The sequence below is a fragment of the Geotrypetes seraphini genome, chromosome 1 (assembly GCF_902459505.1).
Source record: "Geotrypetes seraphini chromosome 1, aGeoSer1.1, whole genome shotgun sequence".
Taxonomy (NCBI): domain Eukaryota; kingdom Metazoa; phylum Chordata; class Amphibia; order Gymnophiona; family Dermophiidae; genus Geotrypetes; species Geotrypetes seraphini.
In genome coordinates this window covers 126,844,716-126,861,595 of record NC_047084.1, presented here as the reverse complement: position 1 = coordinate 126,861,595, position 16,880 = coordinate 126,844,716, and the positions used below count along the sequence as shown (strand labels likewise).

General features: G+C 44.6%; 1 protein-coding gene across 1 annotated transcript in view; it reads left to right on the top strand.

Moving 5' to 3' along the window:
• Nucleotides 1–1,853: 1,853 nt before the first annotated feature.
• LOC117352676 (fatty acid-binding protein, intestinal-like) overlaps nucleotides 1,854–16,880 on the top strand; it is a 30,896-nt gene continuing 15,869 nt past the window's right edge. The window contains exons 1-2 of the mRNA XM_033929254.1: nucleotides 1,854–1,982; nucleotides 12,581–12,753. Coding sequence (XP_033785145.1) covers nucleotides 1,916–1,982; nucleotides 12,581–12,753 — 240 coding nt within the window. The 5' untranslated portion in view covers nucleotides 1,854–1,915. The remainder of the gene's footprint in view (nucleotides 1,983–12,580; nucleotides 12,754–16,880) is intronic.

Here is a 16,880-nt window from a genome sequence, read left to right as displayed (position 1 = left end):
GGGGGATCCCTTTTATCTGTCCCCTCTCTGAAGTTTATTTTCTCTGTAAACGCTCCATCTCTTTGGAATAATATTCCAGTCCACTTACGGGAAGAATCAACTCTTCACCATTTTAAGACAAATTTAAAAACATTTCTTTTTCTTGATGCTTTCGAGACCGAAATGCCCTTTTTAGGGCTACTTATAGACACCCTCCCGCTTGCTTTTTCTCTATATGTTCTCTCTTTTTACTTGATAAATTGTAGTTCTACCCTTTCTCCCTTTTTTTGTTTCTGTCTGTTTTTAAATGTTTTTAATAATGATTATTGTTTTAATGATGTTCACCGCCTAGAAGCCCGATTGGGTGGTATATAAATTTTTTGAATAAACTTGAAACTTCTCCTTGATAAAACCTGCTTCCTTGGAGAAGAGCAAGTGTGTGATAAGCAAAGAAGGAGAAAGAAATGGGGGGGAAGATTGTTCTGAAGAAGGTCTCTTGGGTGTGGGCCCCACCCCTTACAGAAGCTTGTAAGCTATTTTTAAACCCATAGCTCAGAGGAGCACAGGGAATCCAGGGTTCAAATCCTGCCTTGGGCAAATCACTTAGGGATCCTTTTACTAAGCAGCGTTACGAAATGGACTTAGAGCGTCCTTACGCGGGTCTTCCCCATGCGCTGAACTCATTTCTAGCATGACGTAAATTCAGCCTTTTTCTATTTTCTTTTGGCCGGATGCTAAGATTATCATTAGTGCACAGCTATTTACAAAAAGGACCACAGGAGCACGTAACGCCTCCAGTTTACAAGGCGCTGAGGGATCTGCATTATAGACACAGAACCCAGTTATGTCAGCAAATCCACCCCCATTCTCCACCTCTGACATAAAAATGCACAGAGATGCCAAAACTAATGCAGAACGCTTTAGCTTGTCGTGCACCTTAGGTGAACATTAGCGCCTGACGTAGCTTAGATTGTGAACTCTCTGGGGACAGGAATAGAACTAGTGCTCCTGAACATAACTTCCCTGAAACTACTTCTGAAAAATGCAAAATCCCTCCTCACTGGGTCACATTTGAAATATCCATTTACCCACAAATACACCCCTTTGTGGACTTTCTTGGACATGGCAGAGGTTTACTGGGAGCTTCTTTGTCGGTGACAGGTGCAGGCAGGGACAATGACCATGACGCAGAGGGGAGGCAGAGCTGGCACAGGTGAAAAGACAACACTGGCCTGCAATGGATGGTTATTACAGTTGCTGCCTGATAACAGATTCCCAGCCCTGTGACTACAACAGAGATTTGTGGGCAAGAGTTTAAAAGTCCACCTCTTTCAGACTGCTTTCAAAGCCTAACTCCTCTCACCTTGGCTTCTGCATCCCCAACGCTATATGTCATGTCTGTCTATTCAAGTTAGATCGTAAGCTCTTCTGAGAAGGGACCGTCTATAATTGTCAGTCCATCTCTTTGAGCCTGCTTTTGACTCCTCTCACCTTGGCTTCTGCATCCCCAACCCTCTATATTATATCTGTCTGTCTGTCCAAGTTAGATTGTAAGCTCTTCCAAGCATTTCAAAGGCGAGAGACCTGGAAAGTAGTCTTAGACTGGGCTCATTAGAAACCAAGCTTCTCCTTTGCTCCTGGGTATGTGGGCAAGGGTGGGAAACAGAAGGGAGAATGGGACATGCACTCAGCTCTTTCTTTACAGGCAACAGGACAGCCCTTGTGCCCCCTCTGGACATCCAAGCTGCAGGTACCAAGGCGTGGCCAGTGGGTGGGCACCAGAGCAGGGCCCTTGAGCTTTAGCCAGCCACATCAGCAGCAGCTGATGGGAGCTCAGATAAGGGAGCACATAAATTGCAGCTGGGCAGGGCTGTCCTTCATCTCAGGTTGAACAGAGACGCTGTCTAGACGAGCCTCCTCTCCCGCCCTCACCAGCATGGCTTTTGATGGTACCTGGAAAGTGGATCACAATGATAATTATGAGAAGTTCATGGAGACGATGGGTGAGCCGGGTCTCAGTCCCTTGCAAACAGAAGGGCCAGTGCATGACTTGTAGAGGACCGTGGGCTTTCTGTATCCCACACCCTACTGAGAATTTCCTTAAATGGGGTAACACCTTCCTCCTTTTGGAGGGGCAGCAAAAGGTGGCTTAGAGTTCTTCTGGAGAAAGCGAGTAGGGGAGAGGAAATCCCTGTCTCCCAGCACCACTGGGCTTTTTGTACCCCTCTGGCATCTTCTTCCAGGGCATTAGAAGCACACAGGGTGCAGCTGTGGCTCCCATTAGGGCAATGGTTCCCAACCCTGTCCTGGAGGACCACCAGGCCAATCAGGTTTTCAGGCTAGCCCTAATGAATATGCATGGAGCAGATTTGCATGCCTCTCACTTCCATTATATGCAAATCTCTCTCATGCATATTCATTAGGGCTAGCCTGAAAACCCGATTGGCCTAGTGGTCCTCCAGGACAGGGTTGGGAACCACTGCAACTAGGAGAGTGTCGTGTTTCCTTTTTCTAACAAAAAGAATGGCCAGGAATGGCCTAATAGAAGCAGAGTTGATCAGGTCATTCAGCTGTTAGGCAAGGAAAGTTTCATCTCGCTATTTATAGAGCAGAGCTGGAGCTGTTCTGTTTGTCATCGGGCTGCTCTTGTACTGTTTGTAATTTGCTTCCACATAAGATGAAAAGCTGATAAGTGGATGTGGTACCTATTATAAAGGGGAGAGATTGGGAAATGTGCACTTGTATTCTGGTGTCATTCTAAGGGGGGGGGAAGCAAGTGCCACTCAAGTTCACTGAGGAGCATATCAGCTTTGCCCCTGTAGAGACTAGTTTGCCAGTTCAGTGCCAGGAAGGGTAACTTCCCTGCTTGGATGTGGCTGTGAGGGCCCTTTGAATAGGGGGTGGGGTGGGAGCCAAGTGTCCTTTTATTGAGGCACAGGTGCTGCAGGGGTGTCAAAGTCCCTCCTCGAGGGCCGCAATCCAGTCGGGTTTTCAGGATTTCCCCAATGAATATGCATGAGAGCTATTTGTATACACTGCTTTCGTTGTATGCCTCAGTTTGTTTTCGGGCCGTTTTTGCCACAGACCCTCGTCGGACACCCTCAGCTGCAATCGGCAGCACATTTTCATCTCGGGGCCGGCTCCTCCACGGAGCCTCCAGTGAAACCGCCCCCCTCCCATCCGGGCGTGTGAGCCAGCTCCGCCCCCCCTCGGCGAATACCTTTTCTTGCCTGCGAGAACGGCGCGCAGCCGTTCGGCGCGCCAGCTAAGGCGCACGGCAAAGGCGCGTGCACCTTAGCACGCACCTTTGCGAAGCGCCTGAGCGAAAAGCACCACTCCAGAACAAGGATAAGTACACATTAAAATTAGAATCTGCATGTTTACACTGCATGTACAATTGTATACTGCATGTTTATTATTGGACCAGTACGAGTAGTCAACATGCACAGACTGATACTGCATGTTCAATAGGCATAACATTATGTAATCGTATGCACAACTGCTTGCCTAATAAACATAATATTATTTAACCGCACGTATAACCAACTAATGCATGAACAGCCTACAACCATATGTACAACCTGTTAGTGCATGACCTGTCCAATTAATGCATGAATAATTACTATATGTTACTGCATGACCGGTACTACAGGCACAACCAGCCACAACTGTCTTCCCCACAGACTCTACTGTATGATTATCCTTCTATTCATAGTTAAGATCTCGCTACCCCTCACCGTAAGTTCCCCCCATACCCAACCTGCTCTCACAATTCAACTCAGTCCCCTCACCCAACTTACTCGTCTACAAAACCAGTTTCACCCCACCACGACCTCTCTAGTATCTACTGACCCAGCCACACCCAGCCAGGCAATAGTCCTCACTTATCACAACCCGAACCACTCACCTTACCACACAACATGGCAATCTGCAACAAACAACAACTACTCTTAGGGATTCTATACCTATGCCTATTAAGCTCTAAATGCTGGGGCAATGAAGACAACCTCCCCCAACCTATGCACACCTACCCCATCTCCTGGCTCAGACCAATCGAACTAACTAAGCCCACCAACCCTCTCCAACTCCTACAAAACCAGCCAAACCAAGACCTTCATCAAATCACAGTACTAAACACCACCCGCAAACACCGCAAACCACACAAGAACAAGCTCTGCAACAGAAACATAAAAAAGATAACATTTTCGGAAATCCCTACAGCTAACAGTTACGAAAACATTAAGGGATATTACCTAAACACCCGTTCCGTGAGAAACAAAGCCCACATAATAAATGATTGGATACTACAAACAAAACCCGATCTCCTGTTTCTGACAGAAACATGGATGATCTCTGACACCAACACTATCATGAGAGAATTTCTACCTCAGGGATATAAAATTATCCCACTATCAAGAAACTGGAAAAAAGGAGGAGGACTAGCGATCATCCTAAAAGATCACTACAATTACACCATGACCGACTCCAAATCTTCAGATAATCTCGAAATACTAACTTGCATAATCACTAACGCACAGTTAGAAGAATCATTAACCACAACTCTATTCTACATCCCACCCAAAAAATGGTCAAGCGCGAAAGAGGAATTCGCCAAATTCCTTACCTTATCTAACCTAAAAGGCTCATACAACCTGCTTCTGGGTGACATAAACACTCACCTAGAACAAAAGACAAAACCAGAAATAACTGAAATCGCCAACCTCCTTATGTCACTGGACTTTCCAAACCCAGACACAGAAATAACCCACGAAAAAGGACACAAACTAGACCTAATCACCTTCTCCCACAAAGAAATACTAACCCCCAAAATACAATATCACCCAGGTCCCTGGGAAAAATGTATCTGGTCAGACCATTTCATTGGCAAGTTCAATCTACATTGGCAGAAACAGAACACACATCAAAAACACAAAAACGCAAATTTGAACACAGTAACCACCCGTGGCATTATTAACCCAACCGAATTCTGGACCCATTACGAGTTACAACCCATAAACAATGAAATTCAAGAATTCCCCGCATCATGGGAAATCTACAGCAAAGAACTCTTAGACCTAATAGCACCATATAAAACATACAAAAAGAAAAATAGACCACCAAACGAATGGTTTGATTGTGAACTTCTAACCACCAAACAGGAACTAAGAAAATTGGAGAGAATCTGGCAAAAAACAAACAATGACTCAGACAAGACAAACTGGAAACAAAAAATGAAAATATACAAAAATCTGATCAAAGAAAAACGCACTAAGCATTATGCAAATAAAATCGGTACGTCAAAAATAAACAGCAAAGAATTATTCAAACTAGTAAAAACTATAACAGATACAACACAAATACTGAAAAAGGACACTGAGCAAACTCCATCAGCACAAACCCTAGCCAACTTCTTTCAAAACAAAATCACTGAATTAAGAGCAACTCTACCCACATCCACAACAAATGCTCTTCAATTCATGGACCCCCATGACCAAGACACCAGAGTAGACATGCTATGGGACCACCTCGAATACCCAAACTGGCAGCAATTCCTAAATTTATTTAACAAGTACACCAAATCTAACTGCCTACTTGATGCATGTCCCCCTAAAATCATGACAATTGCCCCCCTAGAATTTAAAAAGGAACTTTTTGCATGGCTAACATCCGCCCTTGCAAACGGAACACTAAACAAAAAAATGGGACATATACTAATCACTCCAATCCCCAAAGATCAAAAAGCCTCCTCAGCACTGACACCCAATTTCAGACCCATAGCAAGCATTCCCCTCTTCACAAAGATACAGGAAGGATTGGTCAACCTTCAACTAGTCAATTACCTAGACAAATTTAACCTCCTTAACGATCACCAATCAGGATTCAGAAAAGGATACAACACAGAAACTGTCCTAGCCTCCTTGCTGAACCACCTTTATGATCTCTTTAGCAAGGGCAAAAGCGCACTGATCCTACAATTAGATCTCAGCAGTGCGTTCGACCTGGTAGACCACGAAATCATGCTACTGTGCCTTGAAGCAATGGGAATCACGGGAAAGGCAAAGAAATGGTTCCAAGAGTTCCTAACAAATAGATCCTACCGAGTAATCAGCAATGGAAACTACTCTAAACCATGGAAAAACCCTTCAGGCGTACCTCAAGGTTCCTCCCTATCCCCCACACTTTTCAATATCTATATCGCCTCCTTAGGTCACCTACTACAAAAACTAAATTTAATATACTACATTTATGCGGATGACATATCCATCCTCATACCCTTAAACGACATCACAAAAGAAATTGTAGATAATCTATCAAACACAATGACCGAAATCGATAAATGGACCACTAATTTCAAACTAAAACTAAACGCAGAAAAAACAAAAGTCTTTCTGGCTAGTCCCAATGACAAAATTACGAGAACATCGATAAAAATAAATAATCACGAATACGCAATTTCCAAAAACATAAAAATACTGGGCATCACTCTTGACACTCACCTAACTATGACCGACCACACAAACTCACTAGTGAAAAAATGCTTTTACACGCTATGGAAACTAAGAACCATAAAAAAATACTTTGACCCTTCTTCATTCAGGTTGCTGGTACAGGCACTGATCCTATCCCTCCTTGACTACTGCAACATCATCTACCTAGGCATCCCACAAAAAACAATAATAAAACTGAGATTAATACAAAACACCGCCGTTCGCCTAATTTTCGGACTAAGAAAAAACGATCACATCAGCCCCTACTATAAAAAGCTACACTGGCTTCCAATAGAAGCGCGAATTCTATTCAAATTCGCTTGCACCTGTTTCAAACAAGCCTGGGGACTAGCACCTTCATACCTACAAACTCACTTCACCCTACACAACCCCACAAGAACGACCAGAAACAAAAACATCTTTGCATACCCAAAGATTACAGGCTGCAGATACAAATCCTTCTTGGACAGAACCTTCCAGTTCCAAGCGAACAGACAGCAAACCTGGCTGAAAAACCACATAAACGAACCAAACATGACTTATAATACTTTCCGCAAATCGATCAAAACCACCCTATTCGCTAAATTCATTGGCTAAAACGGTCCCCTCCCCACTAAGACCCCTCTCACAGATGTTCTAAATCTTTCAGACACTCATTACCCTTAGACCTCCAATTAATATGTAAGTTACCATTTAGACTATTGTACTGCATCTAGACTCTTTATTCGGTACTGTATTTAAACTTATTGTATGATTTTGAATTTGGACTCTCTCTACTGTATTATATGTGGATTTATTGTATTGTATTAGTATTGTACTGTACTTGTTATTCGCTGAATGTCCAGCCTTCTTACAATGTAAACCGCCTAGAAGTTGCCTGACTATGGCGGTATAGAAAAATAAAGTTATTATTATTATTATTATTAATAGATCTCATGCATATTCATTGGGGAAATCCTGAAAATCCAACTGGACTGCGGCCCTCAAGGAGGGACTTTAGAGGCTGCAAAGTCCATTGATCCAGTTCTGGGTTTACCTTACCATATGCATGGACTGGTAGCTTTGCATTTTTTTTTTTGAGAATGCAATTGGAACTACCAGTACCTTCCATACAGTAGGATAAACCCAGGACTGGATCAACCTTGGGCAAATCTGGATCTAGTGCATAGGGTTGAACGAGCTGCTATGTTGAACATAAGAATTGTCGCTGCTGGGTCAGACCAGTGGTCCATCGTGCCCAGCAAGTCCGCTCATGCGGCGGCCCTTAGGTCAAAGACTTATTTGAGTCTAGCCCTACCTGCAGACATTCCGGTTCAGCAGGAACTTGTCTAACTTTGTCTTGAATCCCTAGAGCACAGCTGCCCAAGTCCGGTCCTCAAGATCTACTGGCAGGCCAGGTTTTCAGGATGTCCACAATGAATATGCATGAGAGAGAGATTTGCATACCAAGAAGGCAGTGCAGGCAAATCTCTCTCATGCATATTCATTGTGGATATCCTGAAAACCTGGCCTGCCAGTAGATCTGGAGGACCGGACTTGGGCAGCCCTGCCCTAGAGGGTACTTTCCCCTGGTGGCAGGTCAAAAGTGCGCGCAGACAATTGAGCGCAGCGTGGAGTCGCACGCCGCACAAAATTACTGTTTTTACGTCTCCGACGGGGGGGGGCATGGGGGGAACCCCCCCCACTTTACTTAATAGAGATCGCGCCGCATTTACAGTAAAATGTGGAGGGTTACAACCCCCCAAACCCCCCCAACGCCGGCGCGATCTCTTAAGTCAGGGGTGTCCAATGTCGGTCCTCGAGGGCCGCAATCCAGTCGGGTTTTCAGGATTTCCCCAATGAATATGCATGAGATCTATTAGCATACAATGAAAGCAGTGCATGCAAATAGATCTCATGAATATTCATTGGGGAAATCTTGAAAACCCGACTGGACTGCGGCCCTCGAGGACTGACATTGGACACCCCTGTCTTAAGTAAACTGGGGGGGGGCTCCCCAACAAAACCCCCCGTCGGAGCCCCTTAAAACTGTAATTTTCTTCGGCGTGCGCCTTTGTCTTTCGCCGACTTATCTATGAACCCTTTCCCCTATAACAGCCTCCGGAAGAGCGTTCCAGATTTCTCCCACTCTCTGGATGAAGAAGAACTTCCTTATGTTTGTATGGAATCTATCCCCTTTGAACTTTAGAGAGTGCCCTCTCTTTCTCTCTAGGGTTACCATCTAGCACGCTAATCATTTTCATCAGCACAGATGTCAAGTTCCTTAAATTCAGGCATATTAACTAGCTTCTGGCTCTGGGAACAAGTTGATCCAGGCCTGGTTTTATACATTGCTTTTATGGACTTGTCTCCCTTTTCTTAAGAAAAGCCTTGGTAGACAGTGAGGGGAAAACTAGGCCTGGATGATGGACAAGGAGCTAATCAGTAACGCTAACCAAAGCACATTAAAGTCTTAATTTATAACAATTTTTATTGAAAGAATCAAATAATTAATACAATAGGATAATGCAAAAATACATTCAATACAATAAGAATCACAATAATAATATTTCATACAAATTTATATCATTCCTTCAAATTAATTTCCATATGAACTAATCCAATCTTATCTACCCCCCTACCTTTCCCCCTAAATGAAATCCCTCACCCCAGATGAAAGTTGATAAAAATAAAGAAATAAAATAAATAACTGGAATGTAATTAGAAAACCTAAGTTTCATCGTAAATCATTGAGAACCAAACTTCTTATTCTGAATATAAGAATCCCAAACCTCCATAAAAAGACGAGTTTTTCTAAGCGAACGTCTAACCTCCCAACTCTCAAATAAAAACAAACGATGCAATTGATTCCTCCAATGCCAGAAACTTGGAGATTCTTTCTGTAGCCAAAATTGCATAATACATTTATGTCCAATCATACAGGCTTTCTGAAATAAAAGACATTTCCTTTGGCCAAAAACCCCACAAGCTGCAGCTTTACCAAAAATTATTCCCCTAGGACAACCCACTACCGAATTACCTCAAAAAGAACGCAAAAATAATAGGATGGCAGACCAAAATGATTTGATTAAAGGACATAACCAAAAAGCATGAGATAATGTGCCAGGATCTTTATTACATTTAATACAAATTGGGGTATTAATTAAACCCGCATGAAAAGCTTGAGTTTGGGAAAAATAAGCCCTATGCAAAATTCTATAAGTACATTCTCTCCAAATAAACTCGGTAATAACTTTTGGTAATCTATTAATACAGGGGTGTCCAACCTTTTGGCTTCCCTGGGCCTCCTTGGCCGAAAAAAATGTTTCTGGGGCCGCACAAACACGCAAACGTTGCAGCAAGACAGAGGAGGGAGCTGGCGAAATGGTAAACACCCGGGGGCAGCAGAGGAAATCACTGCATCGCCCTTGACCAGGGCCACACAAAATACTTCACGGGGCCGCATGCGGCCCTCGGGCTGCAGGTTGGACACCCCTGTATTAATACATTGTGTAAAATCAAGAAGAGAAATCTGAATTCCCAACTCCTCATTCCAATTTTGTAGAATTTTCCCGTATGTACGAGTATATAATAAATTACACCACAACTTGTGTAATAAAGAAACTGAAATATTACATTACATTAGAGATTTCTATTCCGCCTGTGCCTTGCGGTTCTAGGCGGATTACAATATAGAAGATATCTGGGCATTTCCAGTAGAATTGCATTACAGGAGAAGAGTAAATTACAGATGTTACAAAACAACAGATTCATGTTATAGAAGGTGGTTACATAGCATTGGTGATTACATGACGTTGGTTACATAATGTTGATGATATAGTCTGTAGGGTGTTTAGTTTGAGGATTGGACTAAGTGATACTATAGGGGTGGTATTCCAAGGGGATTGATCGTGAGTTCATTAGATGGAGGTTAGAGTGATGGGAAATAATTTTATCATGAACTCCACAAGAAAAATTCAATCTCTTCAATTTATTACTATAATTCACCAATTGCATATACGCATATAATGACCCAGGACCCCCTCCCACTATAATAGAAAGGTCAGGAAAACTCTTAATCTTCCCATTTTCAACCAATACTTGTGCTAAATAATAAATACCTTTAAAACCCCAATTTCTAAAAATCCTAGATGTCATACCAGGTTGAAAATCTCCATTACCTTGGAACTTTCGGATAGAGAGCTTGCATCTCCAGCAACATTGCTTCTTACGGTGGCTCTTGCACCAGATAAAAACTGGTTGCTTAGATTGTACTTTAGAAATAAAATGAAAGAATTTCTTGGACATAAAATATTAATGTTTCCAGATTTGGCACGGGAAACCCAGAGAAGAAGGCGAGAATTTCTTTTGATGAAGCCAGGTGTTATAGTAACATAGTAACATAGTAGATGACGGCAGATAAAGACCCGAATGGTCCATCCAGTCTGCCCAACCTGATTCAATTTAAATTTTTTTTTTTTTTCTTCTTAGCTTTACCCGGTACTGTGCTTGGGTTCCAACTGCCGAAATCTCTGTTAAAACTTACTCCAGCCCATCTATACCCTCCCAGCCATTGAAGCCCTCCCCTGCCCATCCTCCACCATACTGCCATACACAGACACAGACCGTACAAGTCTGCCCAGTAACTGGCCTAGTTCAATCTTTAATATTATTTTCTGATTCTAAATCTTCTGTGTTCATCCCACGCTTCTTTGAACTCAGTCACAGTTTTACTCTCCACCACCTCTCTCGGGAACGCATTCCAGGCATCCACCACCCTCTCCGTAAAGTAGAATTTCCTAACATTGCCCCTGAATCTACCACCCCTCAACCTCAAATTATGTCCTCTGGTTTTACCATTTTCCTTTCTCTGGAAATGATTTTGTTCTACGTTAATACCCTTTAAGTATTTGAACGTCTGAATCATATCTCCCCTGTCTCTCCTTTCCTCTAGGGTATACATATTATATCTCTTGGAGGGACTTTTTTCCTACGACACCCTTGTAAATGTGTAATACAGTACCATATGAAGAAATATGTATTCTTTGAGCCATTCCAGTTGACAGCCTTTCTGGCAGGAACTCGACTGGATGAAGGGAAATCAAGCGAGGTGCAATTGAATAAATGATATCCTTCCTCAGCTAAGGGATTTTGTTTTCCTAATATTTGAATTGATATTTGTTAGCATTTGTTAATATGTCCGCCTCATCCTTCTTGGATCTAATTTAGAGGACTTGAGCTGAATTTAAGCTAAACATTTATTTTTATTTGATTTGATTATTATGTATTTTACCTATGAGTATTATTTTCCTGCTTTTCTTCAACTTTCTGTACAAGTGGATACTTGATTTATAAAATGTAAAATTTGATAAATAAAAAATTAAAAAAAAAAACAACAAAAAATCTCCATTACCCTGAATAGGTAACAAATCTGTTATACGTCTTAAAGTAAACTTGTGATGAGATGAGGTATATTATATCACTGAGACCTTTTTCTAAGCTTGTATTAGGTGACATATCTGTAGGGGGACCAGGCTACCCATTCCAGAAGGGAGACAGTTTGCCCAGTCCTGGTTTTAAAATTACATCCTAAAGCAGTGTGGTATTTGTAGTCCCTGATTCTATCCATTGAAATCAGTGCTGCAGGTCCCATAATGCACCAAGATGAGGTTGGCAGAAATCCAGGAGTGGCCAAAAAGTTTCCCTTCTGGACTGAATAACTTGGCTGCTCTGCCTCATATAGGCTTCTTGAGACCCTTCAGTTCATTCCATTTATTCCACAATTCCATGCATGTACTGATGCTCTGCTGAGTTTCCCCCTAATACCATATAAAAAAAGAAGGACGGATTAAGACTTCTGGGTTTTACTTCCATTGCTTTCGGTAGAACCCCTCCCCCTCTCCCCCCAGGTGTCTCAATCTGTCCTCTTTGCCTCCGTTGCTTTCAATGGAAGTAAAACCCAGATGTCACAATCCGTCCTCCTTTTTTTCTCCAGCCTATGTCTTCCTTCCAGACATTGGGGGGGGGGGGGTTTAAGGCGCTCGCTTCCTGCACATTCATCTGGAAAGAGTTTGGTATTTACTTTGACAGAGTACTCCCCCCAGGGCCTAAGTAAAACTTCTTTCTTTTTGCAGGTGTGAATGCAGTAAAGAGGAAGCTAGCGGCTCATGACAACCTGAAGATCACAATTAAGCAGAATGGGAACCAATTTAACATCACGGAATCGAGCACTTTCCGTTCCATAGTCATCAACTTCACACTCGGAGTGCAATTTGAATATTCCCTGGCTGACGGCACAGAGCTTGAGGTAAGAGTCCAGGGACAACAAGTCTAATTGGGGGGGGAACAAACAGGACAGCTGCCCTGGGTCCCGAGGCTCTGGGGGACCCCTAGTGGATCGGCATGTCCACCCCGTTCTATTCGCGCCAGTCCAACGTCTTCCTCTCCTGGTCTTACAGATACATCCATTTTTGTTACAGTAGGCTGCCGTCTCCGACACCGATTCTCAGCAGCTACTTGCAGCCCCTCTCCATGCTCTCCTTTGGCCACGGTTCATCCAGGCATAATTGGGGGACTGACCACAGTAGAAGGAAAGCATAGAAAGGTGCCACATGTGGCGCTTGAGGATTGCTGCCGAGGCTGTGGACCTTGCAACAAAAATGGATGTGTCTGCAAGTCTGAAGGTGAGGATAACGTTGGACCAGCTTGAATAGAAAGGGGAGGAAATGCCAGGACTGGAAGATACGTGGACCAGCTTCTTAAGTAGAATGGGGAGGCTGGGGTGGGAAAGAGGGGAAGGGGAAGAACTTGTGAGGCTGGAAACAGAAGGAAGAGAGAGAAAAACATAGTGGACAACGGTGCAGAGCAGGGATGAAAGGGGAGGAGGGGAGAGAGAGATATCATAGACTGAGAGGAGAGAGATAGCAGACCATGGGAAGGAGGGGAGGGAAGGAGGGAAATGGACCGTGGGAATGGGGAGAGAAGGAGAGAAGGGACGAAGGTGAGAGAGATGCCAGACTGCGGGAAGGAGAAGAAAGTGATACCAGATCAGGGCAAGGGGTAATAGAAGGAGAGAGATGTCAGACCACAAGAAGGGGGAGAGAGAGATGCCAGACCACAGTAGGGGGAAGGAGGGAAAGGAAGGAAGGGATAGAGATGCCAAACTATGGGAAGGAGAGAAAAAATATACCAGACTATAGGAAGAGGGAAACAGAGATGTCAGAATAAAGGAGGGGGAGAGAGAGGGAGGAGATGGTGCACAGGGATAGGAGGAGTAGGGAAAAGAACAGTGATAGAAGAAATGCTGTTTAGGATTCATAGGGAAGAAGGAGGGAGGAAATGGTGTACATTAGTGCTGCCCGATTCAGTAAAAAACAAATTTTGATTCGATTCAGCCTATTGAATCAATTTTTTGATTTGATTTTCCTGCCCAATTGGGTGTTTTATTTGGTGGGTTTATTTTATAGCCTCTTCACCCCCCTTTTGCCTTCTCCTAAACACACTGGCGCTGTGGTGTAAACAAAATAAACAAATAAAAAAACTTATCCTCTCTCTGTTAAATCCTTGCTCACGTTTGCGGTCTATCACCAGCTCTGACAGGATACACATTTCAAATCTGACATATTGTAATCACAAAACAGAAGATAAAATTATATTTTCTACCTTTTGTTGTCTTGTCATTATTCAAATCTTGTTGGTCCTCGGCTCTGGTTGTCTTCTGATAACTCGCTTGTCAGGGTCTCCACCCATTTGTCGTTTTCTTCTTTCTTGGTGCTAACCATCCATCTTCCATCTATGTCATCCCCTTCTGTTTCCCTTCCCTCCCCCGGAGGTCTGCATCTTCCCTTTTTTCATCTCCATCCAAGCAGCTGCAGCAATGGACCTCCACCATCCCCAGATACACCATCTTTCCTTTTTTCAACTACCCTTTCATCCAGCATCTCTCCCTCCTTCTCGACCACCCAAGGATCTACCAGCTCTCCCATTCTCTTCCCAAATACCCTCCTATCCAGTATCTCTATCACCTCTCCCCACACACACACACCATCCCTTGTGTTCAACTTCTCTCCCTTTTTGTTCCTTCCCTCCCTAAATCCCATTGTCCATCATCTCTTTCCCTCCCCTCTGTTTTTAGACCCATTATTTGTGTCCCCCCCGCCCAGTCTGGTATATGCACATCTCTTTGAACCCCCTTTCCCTCTCTCCCTCCATGTACTTCTACACCAGGGCTCCCCTCCCTCTTGGAAACTTGCCCCCAGAAGGCCTGCATATTCCCCCATTCTTTGCAGCATCCTTCAGCTTCCCCCTGGCCTCCTGATCTAGAAGGACTGGGACACGTCCAGCGCTTCGCACTGACACGAGATGCTGTGGTGAAAGGCTCCCCCAGCTCTCTGGGACTCTTTTTCCCTACCAAGAAACTGCTCCCACCCCACCCCTTGCATCCCTCCCCCATCTCTACACCTGCTGATGATTCCGCTGAGAAGGGAGGGAAAGCTGCAAATCTCCAGATCTTCTGGAATTATTGTCCTGACATGACAGCCTGCAGAGAGGATCACCAGTTCTGTAGCGATCCTTGCAGGTTGCCATTGGCCTTCGCTGCACGTTCCCTCTACTATGGACCCGCCCCTCCTCTGATGTCAGGGCATCATGGCAGAGGGAACATGCTACTGAGGATGACAGCAGCCTGCAAGGATCACTATAGCACCAGTGATGCTCTCTGCAGGCTGCAATAATTATCTAAAAAGTAAGAGCGGGAGGCCAGGGGAAAGCCAGAGGATGCTGCAAAGAGCGCCTAAGCACTGCAGCACTTCTGAACTGACCTTTCCCCCTCGTGCCTACTTTAGGAGACCTGAAGGCACGGGGGGAGGGTTGGAGGGAAAGAAGGGGGGCAGATGCTGTGGAAGTGGGGGAAGGGAGAGACGAGGGGCAGATGCTTGTGGAAGAGAAGAGGAGAGAGAGAAAGAGGGAAGCAGATGGAGGAAAGAAGTGGAGAGAGGGCGCAGATGCTGGATGGAAGTGGACAGAGGAGAAGATGCTGGATGGAAAGGGTAGAGAAAGAAGGCACATGATGGAAGAAAGAGATAAATAAAAAGAGGGCACATGATGGGGGGGAAGAAGATTGGGTTAGTGAAATACTGGAGGGGATGAGGGAAAGAGGTGGCAAGCTGTAGTAGGTAGACAGTGAACAGGGAAATTGATGACAGGGTAGTAAGAACTTAATCTAGACCGGGGGTCGGCAACCCGCGGCTCCAGAGCTGCATGCGGCTCTTTTTCACCTTTGCTGCGGCTCCGGTAGTGTGGACGCCCCCTGGCCCACGGGACTCCCACGGGGATGAAAACAGCCTACCTAAATTCTGGCGATGCAGGCATGCAGCTTACAAGTCCGGCGTCGCGGCGGGAAATAGCCATGCTGAACAGTGAGCTCAGCACATACACAGATGAAAGCCTTGCTTGCTGATTGGTCCGGCGGCCCCGCAGTGTTAGATTTGTTTTATAATGGTTTTGCGGCTCCAAGTTTTTTTTCTTTTCGAAAACGGGTCCAAGTGGCTCTTTATGTCTTAAAGGTTGCAGACCCCTGATCTAGACAGATGCAATAAATTGAGAAGGAAGATGAGGGAAGAAAATTAAAGGGAAGGGAGAGGAGACAGTGAAATGCTAGACCATGGGCAGTGTGGGAGAGGGAAGGGAAGGAGAGGAGATAGATGCCTGATCAATGGAGGAGGAGAGGGAAGGGAAAAAGATGGATGCCAGACCAATAAGGGTGAAGGGAGAGATGAAAGGGGGAGGCAGACAGTTTGTGGAAGGAGAGAAGATGCCATATAGAAGGGGCAAAGAGAAGGCAGACAGTGGATGGAAGGAAGAGAGTGACAAGAAGACGAGGAAAGCAGAAATCAGAGAAGACAAAGGTAGAAAACATTTTCTATTTATTTTTTTTGCTTTAAGATAAAGTAGTATTGTAGCTGTGTTGATAAATATTTATAAATAGAAAATGGAAATAAGATGATCCTTTTATTGGACTAATTGTAATAAATTTTTGACTAATTCAGAGACCAAAAGCCCTTTCCTCAGGTCAGGACAGGATACTGTAACACACATGTGTCAAACACAAGGCCCACAGGCCAAATCCGGCCCGCCAGGCCTTGCAATGTGGCCCGCACCGCGCTGTCATCACTGCACGCCGCTGCGTTCCATCACAATGACGCGCGGTGACATAGGAGGCTTGTGATCTCGCCGGCCGTACTTGCTATCTATCTCCCCCCATCGACCGCCCCCCAAGAACCTCCGACCGCCCCCCCCAGCCGACCCGCGACCCCCCTGGCCGACCCCCACGACACCCCCACCCCCCTTCCCCGTACCTTTCTGTAGTTGGCCGGACAGACGGGAGCCAAACCCGCCTGTCCGGCAGGCAGCCAACGACGGAATGAGGCCGGATTG